This window comes from Taeniopygia guttata, chromosome 4 (assembly GCF_048771995.1).
Source record: "Taeniopygia guttata chromosome 4, bTaeGut7.mat, whole genome shotgun sequence".
Classification (NCBI taxonomy): domain Eukaryota; kingdom Metazoa; phylum Chordata; class Aves; order Passeriformes; family Estrildidae; genus Taeniopygia; species Taeniopygia guttata.
The window spans coordinates 47,390,022-47,412,697 of NC_133028.1; the positions used below are offsets into that span (position 1 = coordinate 47,390,022).

General features: G+C 39.2%; 1 protein-coding gene across 5 annotated transcripts in view; it reads right to left on the reverse strand.

Annotated features, from left to right (window-relative positions):
- Nucleotides 1-22,676, reverse strand: part of NPNT (nephronectin) — a 48,867-nt gene that overhangs the window by 12,504 nt on the left and 13,687 nt on the right. For 2 of the 5 annotated variants that reach the window (XM_032748170.3, XM_030271613.4), the window contains 6 exons: nt 18,925-19,017; nt 12,143-12,262; nt 11,269-11,388; nt 7,091-7,225; nt 5,759-5,881; nt 3,510-3,878 (listed from right to left, as the gene is read on the reverse strand). In XM_032748170.3, the coding sequence (XP_032604061.3) occupies nt 3,510-3,878; nt 5,759-5,881; nt 7,091-7,225; nt 11,269-11,388; nt 12,143-12,262; nt 18,925-19,017 (960 nt within the window). The remainder of the gene's footprint in view (nt 1-3,509; nt 3,879-5,758; nt 5,882-7,090; nt 7,226-11,268; nt 11,389-12,142; nt 12,263-18,924; nt 19,018-22,676) is intronic. The other 3 variants (XM_072928543.1, XM_072928544.1, XM_072928542.1) reach the window with 2 other exon arrangements.

The window sequence follows — 22,676 nt, forward strand, 5'->3', positions numbered from 1 at the left end:
CTGTGCAGCAGCCAATGGCCCCTTTGCCATGGAGTGCCTGACAGAAGTACCACCTATTTGATGGCAGAGCAAAGCAGGGCTGCTTCCTCCCTAAGGCTGCAGAGCCCCATGGGAGAAAAAGGAAGGGACATGTTCATGCATCCCAAGACAACGCAGCTGAAAACACAGCTTTGAGGTCTTTAGCAGATGTTAATGGCTGGGAGCACAGAACTGCCAGTGGTTGCTGGGTACACAGCTCTCTATGCTTGGTTTTGCCCATCCCTGTGTAATAAAACACTACCTTTTGTGACTCTTTGGAATACAAAACCCTTGGAGACACGGGAGGAAGCAAACACCTAAGAAGACACAAATTATTTTGAAGATTTATAAAACTGAGATTAAATCCTAGTTCAGGACCGATGTGGATCTAACATCAATTTTCTCCTCTGTTTTCCAAGAAAATAAGAGTTACAAGACTACTAATTGCTGCCTGTATTCTCTAGTGAGAAACAAAGGGATGCAGAAAGAGCAAGGCTTTTTCTTCTCTTTCCAGGCAGGCATATGGGGACCACAGTGCAAATTAATTTTTGCTAACTAGCTTCTTTGCTGCCTCAACTGGAGAAGCAGTTGATTTGAGGAAATGAACCTAAAGAAGCTCAGTATAAGCAAAACAAAATTAGCTCATATCCACAACCCAGGAATATTACCAAGATGTCTGATGTAGGTGAGACTACAATAGAAATAGCTTTAAAGAAGCTGAAGGAAATAGTTCAAAACTCTGCTTCCCTGAAGAAATGTAGAGGCAAGTGAAAAATCCATTAATGTTTTTGGAGGTGGGGAGGGCTTGGTACATCCAGCTAGCAGCTAAAAGCAGTTGAAGGTTAGCTAAACGTTACTAGATATTCCAGTCTGAAATCCCGTATTGGCTTAATACCATGGTTGTTACCAGTGTGTCTGGCTGTGAGGAATGATTTTGGAGAGGCACTGGCTTACACTCGGTGGGAGCGCTGCCATCCTGAGCTCACAGTGCCTCACACTGAGCAGCTGCAGCCCAACAGAGCCAGGCACTGCTCTCCCACACACCTGGAGCAGGGCAGGGCTGGCCAGCAGGAACCTGAACTCAACCCTCCCTGCACACATCTGTCATTTACCATGGGCCAAGAGCACTCATGCAACCATGCTGGCAGCCCAGCTAACACTCAGGAATGCAGCACCTGGCATAATGCTCCCATGCTGCTGAACCCTGGTGTGATGGCATCTGGGGATGTTCAAGTATCTCTGTGTTACCCTTACAAGTGTGGTACTGAGAGGCAGACCCAAGCTCTGCACATCCCACTGTAGTAATGTATGTGGGCTGTAACTTTTCTACCTGCTTTTCTAAACGTCCGACATGAGGAAGCTAACTTCTGCTCTTCCCCACAAACCTCTGCAGTAACAGCATTCAAAAGGTGAAGAAACACCTTACCCTACAAGCAATGCTTTCTTTGAGAAAGTAGCACATTCTTCTGGAATGGAACTGTCTTGCACTAAACTGTAGGTTTCAAATCCTTAACAAATGCTTTTGTTCCCAACATAAATGCTTCTAGACAGAAAAAGTAGGAGAGAACTCCAGTGACCACTACCTAGATGACACTTTCAGTGTCCAGAAGAGAAAAGAGAGAAAAACAGAGCAGAATGCAGATTGGAGAGAAAAAGATAAGAGAGAGGAGAAAAAAAACACACCAGCCTCATTGAAGATCACCATACTAGAATCATCTGGAGCACAACTGGCATATGCTTTCAGTCACACATATGTGTATCAAATATGTGTCGTGCAGTGAATTAAAAAAATTACATGGTATTGAAGATAGACATCTGCTGACTTGAGCCGAGGACTCTCTGTCCCTGCATTACCTGCTGAGGCCAGGAACAGCCGGTGCTTGACCCGTTTCAGTCCTGCTGTGCTGTGCACTGAAGCCTTTGAAGCTATGTATGTATATCACAAACCTCAGAGTGTGGCAGCTGACCTAAACCAACAGTTGATAAACACTGCGAAGGTCCTGTGTGTGCTGTATGTACCATAATGTAAGCTGCAGTCAGACCAAGCCAAACTTCAAAGGCTTTCACTTTCCTATTTTCCAAAGTCCTATATCTGAAACACATGTATTGAAAACATTAGCTTCCAAATCTCTCTAGGGACAATACAGAAAGATTAATTGTAAATAATAAGCTTTACACAGAGAATTGTTACGACTTCAGGAAAATGGCTGAAAACTATCCCTCTGCTTTAGTATTCCAGAGAAGACTAGCAACATGGAGAACTGGGAAGCATAATCCTGGATTCTAAAATAATTTCTACAAAACTGTATTTTTAACTATTGGGTCCCATTAGATTAAGCTTCATAAATCTTTATTATATTTCCTTTTAGAATTTCACTTAAACATATCTCCATATTTTTAACTGAATATGAAGCCAAACGTATGCTCTACTAAGCAGTACCAGGATTTGTCTTCTAACTTTTGTCAGCTTCACTCTCCATTTTCTGTCTACAGCAGATAAAATGTTACAGGGAAAACTATTTGACAAGGAAATAAATATTTCACTGAGTAATGACCTAGAACAACAAAGCCCAAGAAATTATTACACAGATGCCAAAGCAACCAGAAAAAAACTCCCACATTGCTTGTGCACCTGCTCTGAGACAGCAAACTTTTCCTCCTACTGCATTGCTTCAGCAGCTTTATTGTACAACAAGCTGGAGAGCTGATCCAACACACTCTCTCCGTCTCTAAAATTAGCCGCAGAACTAAAGATGAAATCGCGTGTTGAGTATTTCTTGGCAGATATGCACAGCTCTGTAAGTGCCAGTAATGTCTCCTGTGGTATGCACTAAAGCTGGCACAATGGTGCCGTAGACTTCAGAGGAGCTCCTAAAGTTACATGTGTTCATGCTATGAGAATCTTTACTATCTTCAGCTTTTCATGCATCCCTTTCCACAGACACAGTCCAGAAAATTACCCTCTGTGCTATTTTTATGCATTTTCCCCATTGTTTAGTCATTAACGTCTGAGACTATTTGAACCCATACAAAAGAGGTCACATAGAAGTTTTTAGGTAATCAGGCACAATCTCGTTTCTTTACCATTCTTAAAGCTATGGTAATACTTTGTTTACGAGGGATTCTCAACTCCCTGAATTTAAATCCATTGACTACTTTATGAGTTATGTTGTACTTCTATACTTTTAAATCAAATGTCTTTCATTTCCTTAAAACCTTCACCTGAGAGCATAATTAAGTACTTCACCAGGACAATATATTCAATAATTTCAGGAGGAAAAAATAAACACTTTTTTGATTAATTGATTCAGAACTTCCGTCTCAAACTTTTATTAGGTAATAAAATCAACTACTGTGCAGCTTTACCATATAACCATTCTCAGTTTCATTTCTCTGTTCTCAGTGGTATAGTGTTCCAAAAATCCCAAACAGTACAGTGCATGCTTTCATCTACAGCTTTGATAAACAAAGGCCTATGGAAAATTACTTACTGAACACATCTCCACGGGGTTTCTGAGGATCTGGCTGGATCCTGTTGTCATCTATAACTCCTTGGGAAGATGTAGTTTCAGTGGGAACACGTGAAGGCTCTTCAGTTGTTACCAGAGGAGTTCTTTGTGGTGCTAGTGTAGGTCTTACTGTTGTAGGCTGAGGTGTTGTTGGAGGTGGAGGCTTCACCACTGGTGTCGTGACCGGCCTCGTTGTCACAGGCACGTATCTCGTGGTTGGCTTGGGTGTCAGTCGAGTTGTCCTGGGTGCAAGTTGAGTTGGCCCAGGTGTAGGACGAGTTGTTGGCCCAGGTGTGGGACGAGCTGTCAGCCCAGTTGTCGGATGAACTGTTGGCCTGGTCACTGGCCTTTCTGTAACAAAACCAGGTACATGCAGTGGTCTGAGGAGTTGTATCTTCAGCATCAACAATCCTACTCATTCTACCCACTGCCTCCCTCAGGGAGAGTGCCTTGAATATGTGATATGGTCCACGTGGTTCAATCAGAACAATAGGAATAACTGCAAAGAGAATCAAAATGGGACCAAAGTGGATGTCTCAGCCTCTCACTCCAGAAATGTAGCAGTCTATTTCATTATGACACAGAGACACTTGGATGAAATACTTCTTCTTCTGAAGGTTTCCATTAGTTAGAAACATACTTTAGCATCAGCACTGCTAAATTATCACATCCCTTTATGTCATACTTAGCATTGCAGCAATTTAGAGATAATTTAGAATGACTGAAGGTCAAGACACTTCCATCCCACCTCCTCTCAAGCATCAAGTGTCTTTCAAAGTTGGCAAAACTTACAAAAAAGCATGGTGGTTTAAAAGCATGGGGAGGAAGCCATTGGTTAAGCAGCTCTCTAAGCTGGACATGTTCATAACCAGGAGTGGAAGCAAGTTTAGGAAGATCCTGATGTTACAACCATTTTGATCACAAATCGCTAGATACCTTTGGATTAAGAAAGTTCTTGCAGACCTTTCCTTCTAAGCATTTCTCCCTGTCAATAAGCAGTAATCATTCTAGAAATTGAACCAAGCCAGCCTTCATTTAGATCCTTCCCTTTGCTAAACACCGGGAATCTGAGACATTTTTCAGCCTTCACAAAAATTAGGTGCTGGACCATGCAGCACTTTCCCCCCAGTGGCAGTGCCCACAGTATCATCTCCTCAAATATTTCAGAAAGGACAACAAATTTTAACTTAGTCTCACAAGGAGAGTTCCTGAAGACATGAAGCACAAGAATATGTTTTGTTGTTTTCTATTGCTTAATAAGCCTTTTATATGTAACTGGAGATACTGAAAGGCTCAGTAAGAACTCTAGTCACATATTTTGTGTACAAGCGTTTCAAGTATAGCACACAACATGAAAAACTACTATTTATTAAACAGTGAATTGTTTGATGATAGCAGGTAAAAAATGTTTTCCCTCTGGCCACCTGTTTATTACTATCCCTTTGAATACCCTGTAGTTTTGACATTTATAGTATATTAAAATATAAAACACGCCTTAGGACTATGTCCCAGTAACACATATGAAATGTGCCCACATAAACTTACAAGCACTAAGGATGTGATAGAACACCTTTTACTATGACAGCTGCAGCTGAAGGGGAAAAATGGTGCTGCTCTTTAAAGAGATCAGTGAGTCACCAAAGACCAGATCCCAAAAAGGAATGCCGGATCAAAATGATCCAGCAGATGTCACAGAGCTGCTAACTCCTGTGGGACATCAAATATGGGAGAGCCCCAACACCTTATTCTGTACCAAGGGGGTGGCTGTTTCTCCCAAGAAAAAGGTGGCCAAGGAATTTTCCAACAGCAAATCCTTCCAGAGAAATCCTCCCTCCTGGCACTTCTGACACCTGGGAAGCAGCAGGGAGTGGATGGGGTGAGCTGATGAAACAGAACAGTTGTGGAGTGTACATAACAACAGGGTATGAGTAATGTGCACTGTTTGATCAGACCTACCCTGCTTACTCAGTTGCTCTCATCCTGAAGCAATCTCTAAAATCAAGCTGCAAATAGGGAGAGGTGAATTTCTTTCTAATTATGAAAATGTCTCAGGGAAAGATATTTTTACCAAGGCATGCTAAGACCTAGAAAACTGCAACTACACTCCCCAGTCCCTTATTTAGTATTAAAAATAGTTAAGAGAAACTGAGCCTGACAGAGCTGTACCTTAAAGCTTACAAAATGGGACACATAGGCTTCCGAATCTCTATTATAAAAGGAGTATTACATACGTATGCAGTTTGTTCCATTGTCTCTGTACCCTTCTTTACATATGCATTTGTAGGATCCTGGAGTGTTGTAGCAATGTGAAAAACTACCACACTGGTGGTGGCCAAGGGAACATTCATCTATATCTGCAACAGAAAATTTACATTAAAAAATAATTTGCTTTATAGAAACCTGACTTTCTGCTTATCCCTGCAAAAAACCCCAAACATTAATACAATTTTGATTATTAAAAAAAAAAACAACTTTCGCCAGGGGGAAAAGGAAAATAGACAGTCACAAATCAATGTGGTAATGCAAACATTAAGGAAAATAGGGACTACTGGGCAACTTTGGTATTTCTCAGCTTTTACCTTAGTCTTAGCTTCAGACATGAAACTTTGCAGCTGAGATCATTAAGATCACAATTTTAACAACCACTTCTTACAGGTGACAGAATAAGAATAAAACAAATTGAGTGTAGTAATATGCATGTTCTTAATCACGCAGATACTAAATTGGTTTTTCTTCATAAAATTCTTCCTATATAGTACATCTGTATAGATGTTTCTACATCAAGTAGAAACAGTTCCAGCAGTTTCATATGGAAACATTTCACATGCCATATCCACATTTATTGTCAGTGATGCAAGCAAAAATCTCCAAATTCCAGTGCTCTGAATACAAATTTCTCTGAAAAAAAATTTAGGCAAACATAAAGCAATGCTTCATTATCTCCACATGATCTTTTTTTTTAGTGAAAGAATCATAACCAGTTGAGACCCTGTCAAACTAATGCATAGTGACCTGGGAATATCTTTGTGGAAGGGCATACACCAGCTGCATTCCAGTTTCATGTCCAGACAAAAACAGGTTATTTCCCAACTCCTGCCTCTTCCCCACCTGACAGCAGGGGAAGTAAAGTTGGGCAGTCTGGGCTGGGAGGAGGTAGGGTGTGCACATATTCTTATCTTGGATCTTGGGACATGCTATGGAGCACACTAGTGTTACAGCTCAGACACAGACTAAGCTCATATTCTGCTCCAAGCCTACAACTGCCAGTGACAGTGAACCCTGAGGGAAAAAAAAGGCTTTGGAAAGGAATTCCTGCGGTCATCAGCTCTGCTCTCCCCACTAGCTTCCACATAAGAACCAGTTACAAGAATGTAGGCCAAATACATGCCTTCTCTTTCACAGCCTATTTCTATAATCGACCCTTTCTTAAAATACTGATGCAGTGTAAAACAACCTGCTTCAACATTTCAGTCGTAATAAATAAATATTACTCTTTGAGCCATTAATTTAATTTTCAAATACACAGCTCTATTACATGCATGTGAGAAATAGTTTGTTATTACCATGGCACTGGTATTTGCCTCCAATGTACATCAGATCAAAGCCTTTATGACACCTGCAAATGTAGCTCCCGAAGGTATTGACGCAGTGCCTAAATCGTGGGCAGAGAACCCTCCCAGTAGCACATTCATCAATATCTGTGGAAACAAAGGAACTGTATTATTCTTAATAACAGTTTAAATATAATGTATGCATTGTATTTTCAATGGTTTCACATAATGGAAAGCTAAAGAATAGCCAAAGTATTTTTCATAAGGGCCCTTGGTCAGCCAGCAGTAATTCCTGAGCACTTCTGGCTGTGCCCTCCAGCTCAGCTCTGGGTCACAGGCAGATGCCCAGGAAGCAGCTGATGCTCACCCACTGCTGCTCTCCCTGCCTGGGAAGCTCTCAGATGAGGTCAGGGTGACACACAAAAGCTGCTTGTGCTGCCACTCATTCTGCAGCCCTTGGAAACCGAGCTGAGGCTGCTGAGAGCTCAAACACTAATTCTCCACTGAGGTAGAGACCTGCCATGCACGGCTGCTTCTGACGCACACAGCTCCTCCTGTTTGCTGGTTATCTACAGGGCACAGTTCAAGCCTTTGCTCTGCAGCTCTATCAGGCTCTTGATTTATGGGAAAGCAAGATTTTGCTCTCCATGCCGTTCTTTTCCCAAAAGGAGCCCTTCAGCTGCCGATGTCAAGAGTGCGAAACAAAGCCAAGTGAATGATGCCCTGCTGCTCTTGTGAAAGAGGCCTGAACAAGGCAGAGCCTCTTCCACCACACAGAAAAAATGTTACCACAAAGCTGCTGGTTAGTTAGGGCAGCTACCAGAGGTGGGGACGATGGAACTTCAGGTTCTCTCCAAGCTGCGCTCGCATGGCCAAAAGAAGTGACTTAAAGCCATGAATTGCTGGCCAGATGGGCTGTCCCAGTAGCTCCTGCTGGCACTATCCCACTCTGCATGAAGAATTACTGAGGACAGCAGGGATTCAGCCCCTGAGCTCCCACACTCCTCACCCTCCTGACTGCTCTCTCTCCATCAGGAGCATTGCTGGAATGGTGCAGTAAAGGCCTCAATGAGAAAGAAAACAAGGCCAATACTGGGCACGTCTCCACATGCCTGAATCTTCCTATAAATCTGTCTCTTGATTTGAATTTATTGTTAACATTTTAGGCTTTGAATATGCTACTAAGTTTTACAAACTCTACCAGGCTTTTTATTATAATTTAATCAACAAGTCACAATTTTCAACAATTTTCAACAACAATATTCTACCCTTTATTAAAATATTATTTTAAGGCTGCAAGTTTTAGACGCTTGATTACTAAGAGTTCTGCTCTTTGTTGGTTTTGGTTGGGTTTTTTAATCTTTAAATCACAGCTTCAAAAAATAGTTCAGTAAAAACAAGATTAGCCACTGAATATACTTTATCATGGCATGGATTATGATCTTTAAAAACCTAATGTAGCATGTCCTGTTTTTTCCTCTGCACATATTCATATTTATTCACATAAGGCAAAAATTATGTTAAATCATGGCAACTGTGTATGCAGTTATGTGTCCTAGAGATATCGGACAGAACTGTTAATCAGTACACTGTTCAAAACTGATGCAAAAATATGGAAAAATATAACAGCCTTCCACCTGCATATAATGAGAGGTGCATGGATGATCATTGCTGAGGGAAAATCCACTTTTTGATCAGTAACCAAAAAATGATATGCCAGTGCTTGTGATCAGTTTCCTGCAGCTCTCAAACAGTACAGCAACTGTGGCTTCTTCCAAGTCAATCCACGCCTGAACCAAAAGGTGTAGAGCTGTTTCCCTTTGCCTGCTGCAACATGCTGTGGTTCATACCTGCTTCCTATCAAAAGCAAGGCATGGAGGGGGCATTTGGAGCTCACCTCAGCATCAGGGAGCTGCTCCAAAGGCACATGAGGCAGTGTGATGGTCAGTGTCCACCAGAGAAGAAGAATTGGTTCTCTCTCTTGTTGCAAGTATGATCAGATTACCAACTCAAGCACAAAATAACTTGAGACTATTTTAAAAATAGTAGGGTTTTTAAGTTTACAAGGCTGCATCTTCAATTTTTTAAACACGCATACAAAAAGGAAATAATTTTATAATGAAAAATCATTATTTTCAGCCCTCAAATAATTTCAGGACATTTGAAGATGAAATGTGTATATGGCTCATTTCATTAAATTAAAATCCCAATCCAAAAACCTGGCAAGGGCAATTGATTTATTGATTCAAGAGTCATTAATCAATTAATTAGCTGTTTAATCCACATTTTCACTGAATATTTTGCTGAATTATTTTTTACTTTGTTGTCATTTAGTTTATACAATTTACCTTTATAGCCAAATTGGTGGCTCTTTACTGATTGTTTGAAAGGAACATTTTAAACAAAGGAATGATCAGCAAGTGTTAAACTAAGAATAGAATAATGCCCAGAGGAATTTCCACCTGTGCTAAAAATAGGCATTGCATTCCCAGCTGTCTTTCAAACTTTCCTCGAACAAGGATTTCATGAGCTGTAGGCAATGTACACTTCGATTTTCTTACCACCACCTACACTTCTATTTGCACTGCAGCATTATCCAGACCCTTGTTGGAGCCAACAATTTCCCCAACAGTGACAAGCTTGTACAAACATGAGCAAAAAGCATAGCCTTAGTCCCAAGCAGCTTCAACTCTTTCAGGTATTTACTGCAACTTGAACTTAATAGAGAAGTAACACAGAAAGGGTGCATGTCATAATCACTTCTTACCAAAAAAGGGGAGAACATTATGTTACGATGCAGGAAGAACAGACATCTCTTGCTGTAACTATTTTCTCTGAAATTCTTGTGCAAATTTTAGAAATAGGTTATGAAGTCATTCTAAATTATGCATACCCAGGTAAAATGTGGGTACACAGTTCTTTGCCTTTCTGGGGGAAAAAAAACAACATTTTTTTTTTTTTGGAAACTGCATTGAAGAACTCAAAGAGCTTCAAAGTAGGAAATTTTCCTGAATAGAAAAATGCACACTAGGAGAATATGGCAAACATTTTTTCTAGCAAATTTCTCTACATGGTGTACCTTTCTTGAATTTGTACTTATAATCATTCAGCTCACTATGGCATGTATGTCACAAGTATCTTCCAAAGATCTCTCAGCCATAATATCCACAATGGGATTTATCACAACTTAATCCCTTCAGTATGCAACAAGGGTAAGTTTTTTCCTCCTGTTCTTTCCAATTTTTTCCATACACAGATGTGCCAATCATGCACTTCAGAAAGCCTCTGACTTGGTGTGGAGCTTGCTCTTCTCACCAGAAGATCTAGAGTATGTCCCTTTCTCTGCCAAGAAATTTTTGGTCAGCATGGGTCAGGCACTTGGAGAACCACCTACCCTGTGGAGAGCCAAGATACCCAAAGGGATGATTAGGACATCCCCATGTTCTTACATTCCTTCACTGTTACTGGTTGTGGAATTGTAGCACTTCATAGAATATAATAATGAAATCACTAGAGCATCACATCCCACTCAGGATGTATAGTTAATGACTGATGAAATCACATGTCACACTGTTATTCAGACCATAGTAGAGTCTGATTAACCATAAGCACATTTTCCATGTTCAAAAACATGGGAACAAAACATTTCACTTTTATATGCTCTAAGTTCCTGTGTTTATTTTAACCTGGAGTTTTGACAGTATGGAAGAAAGCACATTCAATCCCACTAATACTGGGAACATGCACAGACCTTCACCTTGTCCCACTATCACATCAATGATTTTTACGAATTATCCCTCTACCCACTGAGCTAGGCACCACCTTGTTGGGTATGAGGGAAAGGTGATCTCCCCATTCCTTTTTTTATGCAGGCAGGTATTTTGAAGTTAGCAATAGTTTAAAATGACCTAGTAGCAGGAGTGGCAAGGGCCAAGGACTTGGATACCAAGGAGTTTGTATGGGCTTTAGGCAGACAATGAAACTTATAGGACTGAAAATACTGGCGATCTCTGACATGAGGGCACCTGAGCAACAGACCTATTACTATTCTCATTATTAACAACTTTAAATAGCCTCTTCTGTGCATTCTATGTACCTCTGATAAACTCTCTTGAACTGCATTCTGTGGAAGGATAAAAGCATTCTGGAGAAAAAAAATTAAAAATTTAAATCTACGTTTGATCACCTACCCACACAAGTCCTGCCATCAGGCCCAAGCTGCAGCCCTGGAGAAGGACAGCGGCAGCGCACCTCCCCTTTCAGCACGTCACAGCCATACTGACAGTTTGCCATCAGGCAAGAAAGGGCATCTGGAGAAAAATAATTGAACACATTTAGATAAAGATCACGTATTTATGACAAAAGTGGGGAAATGCTTGTATCCTTCAAAGAGGAAAAAAAATCTGCTAGTAAAATTTTTCTTTCTACAAACTACTTCTGTAAGAAAATTATAATAAAAAAAAAGTACCACAATTGTAATAAGTTGTATTATTGAATGCAGTCTCCAGAATATAAAGCCTAATATGTACTACAGACTCTCCTGGACAGTTACTGCCATTTTAAAAATGGGGTATCTCTAACTGAAGGTGTTTTCTCTCCCCTTCCCTCTGTCCAGATATTCAAAGTAACTGTTTTTATGGGAGCAAGTAAGAACCTGATCCCCGGAGAGATGACAGTACAATTTTTATACCAGTCAAACAACCAGCACCTGCAGCATTAAAGATTTTACATTCATAAGGCCATAAGGCAGCAGAAATGCAGGTGTCTTGCTGCAATGAAAACTGCAAGCACTTGTCCTCAAAGGCCAATTAACAGTGATTTACAGCACTGAAGAATGCTTTGGGGGAAACTTTCAATAAAACTAATAAAATTAAAACAATTGCTCCTGGCTTTTCAGCCTAATTTAACTAGGAAAAAAGTAGCTCATCTTGTGCAGCTACCTAATTTCCAACAAGATTAATCTTTTACTTGAGGACTCATTTTCATTTCATAGAAGTTTTCCGGGGAAACTTGAGCAGGGATTTTGAGGAGCTGGGAAAGAGCAAGCCCCAAGGCTGGCCGTACTTGAGCACGTTCCGTCTGGCATTAGCATGTAGCCGTTCAGGCAGTAGCACTTGTAGCTGCCGTAGGTGTTCATACACCGGTGCTTGCACGGCCGCGGCTTTAGTCCACACTCATTCAGATCTGAAATGAAGGGCACAAGGGAAGAGGGTGGGAGAAGAAAACAAACAAGGCATGCATGGCAAAACTGCCAGTTCAAGCTGCTGGAGAAGGAAGGAAAAATACAGCAATTAGCTTTTTATATGCAGCTCAGCTGAGAGCAAGCGTCCAAAATATCCTGCATGAAGCGACGTTCATCCCTCCAGCCAAGCAGCTTATTTGGCTTGGTTTCATAGGTGTCTTTTAATGACAATATTAGCATTAGATGAAGTGCCAGCTGCTTCATTAGGCAACACACAAGCACAGGCTACCCACGTCTTGCCACTATTTACGTTGATGCCAAGTCCAGGACCAGGAAGCACTCGGAAGAAGGAGGAGAGAGAAAGCAAACATCACTCTGCAATCACTATCATGATTCTGATAGCAATTCAGTGATTCACTATCATGCTTCAAAATGAGTGGCAGAGGAAGGTAGGAAAGCTGATGGCAACTTACTTCAAATAATCTCACAAAGAAAATTTAATCCTTATTATTTAGAAAATACTAAATGAAAGCATCTGACATCAGGTATATTTATCAAGGACCATCCATGAGGGCTAGAATTTCAGACTTACAATTTAATAGAGAATTCGTGGCTTGAACTGAAAATATTCAGCCTACAGTTTCCATATTAGTAGACAGAACTTCAAACAACAAGATGATTTCCTTCAGAATTCTCTTCCAAGAATATGTGTTGATTTTGTTTGAGTAAGCCAGAATAATTTGTCACTTATTATTGTTGGTAGTTATTTGCATAGTAATGAACAAAGATGAGAACAAAGATGAAAATAATAAATCAATTCCCAAATCCAGCCAGCGAAGACCTAAGAAAATGAGTTATCAACCATCATCTCTAATATTGCACCATTCTGTCTGGTGGTCTTTTGCAGACAGACAACTGCCATTTTTTTCCAGAAGTTTTCAAAGAGCCATCACCAGTACTAAGCACCATAATATCAAGTGTCCCTCAATCCACGTAGCAGAAAGGTAAGCCTTGAGGCTCCCATCATGTCATAGATACACACACAGTAGCCACTTGATAAAATGCCAGCTGAGGAGGTGACAGATGCCTCCTGTGGAATAGAGGCAAAGGCTCAGGGTTAAGATGCTGAACCAATAAGATAAACCACCTCTGGTTACAATGAAGACAATAATTAATTGATTGCTTTTCAGAAGTAAAACAGAAAACTTTACTGGGTCTATGCAGTAAATGGAATGACGAAAGTTACATTCACTGTCGAGGTGAAGTTAGAGAAAACATTGGTTCTAGACAACTACACCTGGAATTTTACAAGTTCTTAATGTTTGGATTTTAAATTTGTCCTGAAACACTGTAATCCATTGGTTTGTGAGAGTAACATTCTTCACTTTACTCTTTTCAGGCAAAGTATTTTTACAAGTCATTCTAACACTGAGAACAGTATTCCCTTTCATTTGACTGGTAAAATGCGGAGCCATCAAGAGAAAAATACATGTATCACACTGCAAGTCACTGATGCAATCCAAACTCAGCTGCGAGGATGTTGCCTGTTTTGTCACTGCTGTTCCTGAGAGCTCCTAACAGTGTTTACATGAAACATTAAACTTTCTGTCTTCTGACCTACTTTCTTTCCATCTTCATGGGGTCAAGGAATAGTGAACATCATGCAAACGTGACCCTCCCCAGAGCCCCTCCCCTTAGTTCATTTTCCAAGGTCTCGGGAAGAACAGCATGTTTAAGGACAAGAATACTTCCTACTCCCCTCTTCTGCAAGAGGGGAGCGGGTAAGATTTCTACCCATTAAGGCTGGAGAAGATGTTTCCAGGAAACCTGAAGGGGAATACTTTCTCCTCAAGTGGGGAGGAAGATTAGGTGAGACTAAGAAGGACTTCAGTGAGGAAAGATTGCCAAAATAAGGGCTGGACCTGTGCATGATAAAGAAGGAGTGATGACCACCTCTGCAGTCTTCCTGAGGACCATGTGCTGCAGAGACAGCACCCCTTCTACAGCTCTCACTCTTTGGGAGTTGGGAAAAGTTTCAGGAGAGTATACTTCTCACAGCAGGCACCAATGCCACACTCACAGGAAAATACCTGCTGGGCTTGAGAGAAACAGCTGTAGAAGAAAGAACATTTTGTCCTGTGAAAGCAGGGTCTTCTGCTAGGAGTTGTGACTACAGGTATACTCCTAGGCCAAATGGAAATGCAGTAGATGATTATGCTAGAGGGCAAGGACAAGTTTTCACTATGGAAACCTTTGTGTGAAAAAAGCTTTACATAAAAATCTCCAATAATAAGCAAATGAAAGCTCATGTTTTGAAAGGCAAATTTCTCTTGGCAGCACAAAAAAAAAAAATTTTTTTTTCTGTAAAGCATACCACGAGTTGGCAGTTCCTGACAAACATTATAGTTGCAATAAATATGTTGTAACACATGCAATTTGTCTGTTTAAAAAGTCATTGTTACATTAAAAAACTCTGTTAGCATTTGACCGCAATTCAAAAATATATCCCCAAGGAACCCATAGTATTAAATATACTGAATTTCACTGACAACCATCATTTTGAAGTAAGAGGGAAAAAGTTCTCTTAGTCTAAAATATCTCTATTCTTCCTATTTTCTACAAAAATAATCACTTTACAAAATAAAGGCATAACAGAGCTAAGTATAAAATACTTAAATAGAAGTAGGGACAGAGTAAGGAAAATTAGCACTGAAATTAAATTGACAGGGCAGGATTTTATCAGTACCTTCTGTTAAGTTCTAGTGTTTAAATTCCACTGCATTTCAGCTTCTAAGTTTAGATACTCCTGAAAACTAAAGAACTGTCATGCACTTACTTCCAGAGTTATGACCACAGACTCAAAGTTGAAAATAATTTACAACTGTTCTATAGTATAGCAAATATACTATATTTATACTGCATAGAGTATAGATTACATTATGAGCATTAAAATACTAGATCCTTTTAGAGGACTCTGAATTCTACACCACCACTTGATACAAAGTAGTCTTAGTAAAGAAATAAAAGTTCTGGTACTGACAAATAGACACCTAATAGTAACATACTGTGAGAATAGTATAAAGCGCAACAATATTGAAAAGTTTAACAAATCCCTTTAATTTCTTTGTGGGAATGCTCACTCATTGTCCTGCATTTGAGAATTCCATTTTTCAATCTTTAACTTCCCACGTTGCCTACAATTTCACAGCCAATGCAAAACTAACATTCTTGATTTAAAAGTAACACAAGGCAATAGAGCACATAAAAGCAGACTGACTGTTTTGGCCACTATGGTAAGCAGGTTTATAGGAAACAAGCTGCTGAGCACAAGTATTTTATATCCAAAGGAATTAAATTAAATGTGAGTGCAAGGGAAGGACAGAGCATTATGCTGGCAAACTTGGATGTGACTCCTTTGACTGCTGCACTGTACCACACATGGTCTTGGACCAACTTCAGTGCACACCCAACAATGAGGCACTTATTTCTAGGCAGATTCAATACCCTCTGCTATTTCCTTTTAATTAGCTTCTGCAGACTTCAGCACTCAAGACTTTTTCTGACTTTTTTGCCTATCATGTAACTTGGATCAGGCAACATTGAAGTTAAATATTCAATACCACATTTACCCAACTCTGAAAATAGAAAGTCAAAGACCAGAAATCAAGTAGAAAAATTAGACTGTTATCACCATACATAAATAGTAGATCAGCTTTCATTTCCAGCAGTTGCAATCACACTACCCTGTCAACCTGATAAGAGATTTCTATCACCTGAAGAGTTTCTGTTCACTTAGTCTGATTAATCAACAGCTGCCAAATTCAGAAGTTTTTTAACCCTCCTTTTCTAAAACTTCCAACTTCATCTAAATCACAGTTTTGTCTTTATCTAACCTGATAAACAATTTCCATCACTATCACTTTACACAGGAACTCAAAAAAGATAAAAAGGCTCTGAAAGAAGAGCAGAGGAAAAAAAAACAAATGCAAGTGACAAGTATGAGTATGGCGGAGTCAAAACTTTTTAGAATACACATAGAAGCACCAAGAAAATACAACCAATTATTTGCTCTGTATGCTAAGGGCACTGCAGGTTCAGCTTTCACATCCCAGCCATTGATGGGTCTATCAGTCTCCGCCTCCTTTGCAAGAAATTGCACTCCTGTTTGAAGCCGTGCAGAAAGGAGGAGCACAAAACCTGAAACACAGCATCACCTCATCCCTTGCTGCTACATTTCCTGTAGGATGATCCAGGGAGTAGAACACAAGAGCTTCACTGCTCTGACCAAGTAGACTTGTCTACAGCGGCACATCTTCACAGGATAGGGAGAAGGCATAATAAAAATATAGCAATATACATTACTTCACTTAATAAATATACATATATATCAAGTGGTGACAAGAATTTCAAGCAGTGAACATTGCATCATTTTCCTAGAACAAACAAGGTAAGAAAATAGAAAGTTACAGAAAAGCAGCCTTAGATGTTTTTGGATTAAGACAACCTTTCCCAGCCAAAGAAAGTTAACCTGTATATGCTTTAGATTGCTAGCAAAAATTACAACTGTCTGTATTTGTCTTGCTAAATATTATTTGCATTTTATTCAAGAGCAGCTATCAATTTTCAGATTAACATATTCGGAACGCATGACTTCTGTTATTATCACTATAAATTAAGAGAGGTGGCAGAGGGCATTTTCCCTCACGTGCCTCTGTTTGTCTCCTCACTGCTTACAGCCGTAATGCTAGGATCAAAAAGCCATAAGGGAAACACTAAAGCCATTCATGAGATATAAATGCTGTAGGGAGAACACATGGTTAGCTCTTGTGCAGTCACTGCAATTTGATTTAAAAAGTATCAGGTAGTCTTAACTTCTGAGTGATCTAAAGTGAGGTATGGATTGCCACAGCAGCTGCAGCACCACTGGAAAAGGACAAGCATCCAGCATCATCACACAGTCAGGGCTGAACAGCTCTGCTGTGAGGCTGGGCTGATCTCTTGGATCAGTCCCAGGAACACAGCCTGATCCATGGGGCACATGAACAGATGAGATGTAAAGCCTGTTTATCAGCGCTTGTACTCAAAGAAAGCCTTTCACCAAGAACATGAGCATACTTTACAGCCCAGATTCACACATCCTAGAAACACTTCCATCCCTGCAGGGAACTCCTCTGCCAACATTGTTTCTTCTGTTACTATTCTAAAACAGGACTGAGAAAATGGGCTACCGGCTGAGCCGGGCAGGTGCTGTATTAAGGTATAATAACATAGGTCACACTTATCCTGTACCATTTGAATCTCCTCCCAGCAAAAGCAGACTCTGCATTCACTGCACTCTTTCCAGTCTCATCCAAACACTGAATCAGCACATGGCAAGAACACAGATCATGACCCCAGGAATAGCTCAAGGGTCTTACCTGAACTGGTGCACATTTGGGGCACCACAGTCAGCTGGCATCTCACTAACCTCACCTACATCTGCCAGGCAGCTTTGTCACCAACACCATGCAGGAATATTTCATCAATACTGCCCAAAGTGCTTCCTGTGATAACCTATCACATTTTTCCTTCCTTAGCATTTAGTGGTAAGTAAATAGTTTAGTTCAAGATTGAAGCCTCCACTAATTTGGAAAGCATTCTTTCGATATTGTTAAACTATTTACTACATATAAAAACTGTTAGTTCACTGCACTGTTTTCTAAAAAGGTTTTGGACTGATGAAAACATGTAGAATAAAATCATATTTTAAAATTTCAGCCCAGATTAAGGGACAAAAAAGAGAGGATAATATAAGAGATGATGGAAACTTTTGAGAAAACTGAACAACACAGCACACATTTGAGAAGGATCAGTAAATCTGAAAATAAATATGTACCTATTTTTTAAGAAAATAACTCAGTCTAAAAATCAACATGTCCTAATAAATTTAGCAACATCAGAACACATCCTTGAAGAAAATCATTCTAAATATCAGACTTTTCTACCATAATTTCCTCAGCACTCAGAAAATGCACACATTTTCCTGTAGGCTGAGACAACTGCAAAAGAGATATAATTGAGATATATTTGTGTGTGAACATATCTTAGCCATCAAACACATATTACAATTCTCTAATCATTTATACTCTATGATCTTTATACCATTACATGCTTTGGACATAATTTTTTAGAAAAAAACCCCAAACAATGAAACTTGATAATCCAGTAAGAGAAACTTCATCTTTACACTAATCATTTAGCAGTATAACGCAACCTGGTTAGTTCAGGATTAGAAACACTAAACTGAAAATGTATGAATTATGAGGTTTTTAATGAAACAAATATTATTTCACTATTCAAATATGAAAATTGTGATTTTATAAAAAACAATCCTGACCATAAGGTTTAAATAATTTACTTCTGATTAAGGAGAGCAGGTAACTACATCCTATATATTAATCTCATTGATTTCCTCTGAATTAAAGCAATTTTTCCCCTGTGTCATCCCACTGCAGATGTCAATCTCTCTCCAAAGTCAGTCCAAATATCAGATTTGCTGCAGCAGTAACAGACCTGGTATATGAGTTCATTGCTCTATAAACACAGGGGACACACACAGCATTGGTGGTGGTAGGTACAGAGATCAACAATTCTTCCAAGATTTCAAAAAGAAATTCTTTCTTACCTTGGTTGCAAGTTTTTCCAGTGTATCCTGGGTGGCACTTACACTTGTTTGGCCCAATGCATTCACCATGTTTGCACCCTGGCTGGCATATAGCTGAAAACAGAGGAACACTCATTATCTTTCCACTCCAGTCACAGCTGACAGTGCTTTACTTTGAAATAAACAGCAACTACCTAACAAATAGAAGTACTGTCTATGCCATATTCAGAAAATAAATACAGAACTCCAAGAAATAATAAAAAGCCAATTTTTGGCACCTCTCTCAATATGACACCAAACAAAATTCATAAAACAAATTTTCGAAGTTTCAGTAACAAACAACAAAAGCATTGCTTTTGAAGAAATATAAGAATTCATGCACAAATATATTTTTGCTGATGTAGGATTAGCCAACAGGAATATTTCCCTGAGTAACTGAAAAACATTTGACAGATGAAAATTTTAAACATAATTTCTAAGTCTTTTGCATTAGAAATGTTTTTCTATTATTAAACCTACTTTTTAAATCTACTGGAAAAATGTAGTATTTACTATGGTCTAAGATGTTTTTTATCATTATATGACAAAATGCAGATACACAATCCTGCTGAGCTCTCTGCTAAAGCAAGATAGACACAAAATAGGCAGAAATCAGATAGTAGCATAACTTGGATACCCTATACCCAGGATTTATCTATTTACCCCACCTTAAAGTTCATCTTATAAAGGAAGAGTATAATTTGGACTTTGCAAGTAACTAACGAGCTGCACTATTAATCTGACAATAACGGGCTGTACCATAAAACTGGATGTATCGAGGACATAAATTAACAGAAATCTCCCAGAATGCACTCAAAAAATGTAATTTGCCTTCTAGCCAAGCTATTCAACAGGGTTAAATTAAACAAAAATTTAAAAGAAACAAGATATTTGTTTTGTTCCAATAGTACTTGGAAGAAATATCCAAGTACTTCTTTAATGTTCTGAAAATCTTCTCCGTAAGATTCAAAGCATCCAGAACTGGCAATTCCCACAAATATATCCAGAGAAGTAGCTGTTAGTATAGAAGGAGTTTGCTCCAGTTTTAGGACTGCGTTTATTTAGGACTGTTTCAGGACTCCCAGTATTATCAGGGATGTTTTTTCTTTAAGTGTAGTATTTACCTATAATCAGTATTATATCCCGAGACAACAAAACTTTGTTTTAAATCTACAGCTCTGCTCCTGATGGATCTTCCTAGTATGATGGTGAAGTCTCTTTCCAAAAAATTGTTAAGGAGTATCTTAAAAGGCAATACAAAAGCAAGATTTTTTTTGTCTCCCTTGACAAACACTGTCTGGAAACAAAGACATGAAATTCATATTTAGAAACACTTCTCAATGAAAGTGTAAGGGAAAGGAGCTTCTCAGACTACTAAAAGGGTATGTTTCAGGAAGTATGACCTTGGGTAATGGACAAGTCTGACTGAAGAGCAACTGATCCACCATGAGACACTTCTAGAATATCATACTTGGAAACATTTACTGCTCTTTCAATCACTATGGCCATAAATGGGAAAAAAGGATCTCCTTTGTTAAGAGTCTGTTTAGATGCCAAGATTCTTTCCTTCCTGGCATCACAGACTCGGGTCTAATCAGAGGTGATGTTGGCAAACTGAGAACTATGAAGGCCAACTTCAAAGAAACAAAGATGACTTCAAAGAAACCAGGAAAAAAAACAAGTTGTGATCTAAACTACAGAAGAGAAAAAGAAATTACTAGAAACACATTTTTGAAAATTTGTTTAAATTTTCAACTGCACTTTAGAGAAGATCCATATTGTGAAGTGGGATACACGTAATTAAATCAGTTCTTTTTAAGAAGTACCATGGGATCACTTTGGTGTAAAGTATAACAGTTCAGTAACTGTTAGAAGAACCTGTGGCAACTTTAAGATGATTTTTTTAAAGCCCTGGTCCCTCCCTCAATTGGCCAGATTGTACATTAGCAGCAGCTCAAACAGAAAAAAAAAAGTCTCATACTTGAAGGCAAAAATCTCTACTATTCCAAGAAAAGCTTCCAAATGACTAGCAAACCACTGTCCATAAAGACAGTCATCATAAAACACTGGAGGTTTTGCACATTAAATGGGTATTTGGAAATCTTTGTTTGCTGCCAAACACGGTTCTTGAGGAAAACCTGTTTATTAGAGTACATTCTATGGACTTAGGCTACTTCAGCATTATGGATCTTACTTAGACGCAGCTGAAATTCAATACAATATTAAAACCGAAGTGTTTCTACATACAGGAGAAAAATGCTTTTCAGTAGGTTTAACAATATCTGTAGCTCAGCCAACACCACAGATAAATCTGAAGGATTTCCTAGAAGGAATCAAGCCACTCACAGGATAAAACTTGTGCATCTTCCTATTAATTCTATTTGGGCTTTGCAGGGTGCTCAGGAATAAAGAATCAGATGGTTCAGCCAAGTTTGCACGCCTGGCTGGGGTCCCTACTGGCCCCTACCAGAATGACCAGGCCCAGAAGAGTGGGTCAGCTCCAGCTCTGCCATCTCCAGCACGAAAATCCTTATTCAAAGGAGCAGCTGCCCTGCAGTAAATCCAAGGCAGTAAATCCACTCGCTGACTCCCAATGAGCTCTATTTGAACACTGGCAGATGCAGGTACAAAAATAAGCTTAAGCCAGACTTCCAGCATTTCTTTTAATAGCAGACAAGTATTTCAGCTGTTTGACATGAGTCAGAGCATACACTACATGTGCTGATGTGACTGGGTGCTTTAATTCTCCACTCTATGTGTTTTCTTGCAAAGCTCCAAATACAACAGAAGAGAATAATTCAGTCACTCCATTCACACATAGACAAATGGAGTTTCTGCATTTTTTTGAAAACAAATAGACTCACAAATAATGGAGGGAAAAAAGTCTCCCAGTTACTACTTTTTGCCTCTTGAAAATTCAAAAATTCCTTCACAACCAATAAACTATCACTTCCTTCCAAGTGACCCACATTTACAACGACTGAAGTAACCCATGTCCCTGGATTTCAGCCTGTTATGTAACACTTGCTTCCTTACTATAGAAGAAGGAAATGTAGAGAGAAGGGTTACATCAGGTTGAGAAAGTCACTCTCTTATGAATACAGGACAGTGGAAACCAGAAGGTTCTGAAAGGGGCTGCCAAAAATCAGTAAAAACTTTCTACTCTTTAAATAGTAACTGTTGTAAACAAAAGTTAAAATTATACTGGATAGAAAAATGCCACTCAAGACTGCTAATTTACTGTTGAATCAGTATCAAAGCAGACCTACCACAACTCCGAGGATTACTCTCTGAAAGCTCTTAAGCTGCACTCCCATTGGGTAGGAATGTCGATTGACATAGAAAAATAAATCCTAAGCACAGCAATTTTCATCTTTAGTCAAGTCTTGCTTTTTATCTGTGCCACAGAATGAACTATAATAAACTTTCCTTTTGACTTTATTCACCAATTCATTCAAGAGATAATCAGCAAAAAAAGCTCTGGTCTCATGGTTATCCATTTCAGTTGGATCATTTAAATGCTTTTTTTTTGGGTCAGATGTGAAGATTTGCTCTCAGTTCCCATTAACTTCAAGGAGGTATCCTAGGGCCTTTTATTTGGCCATAAATCTGAGTACCTATTTTCAAGGTTGTCAAGAACTACCTTTTTCCTCCAAAATAAGGTGACAAATACCACATTTTAAGTCTCACTTAAAATTCAGGACAAATTAAACTTCCTGTAAAAATACCACAAG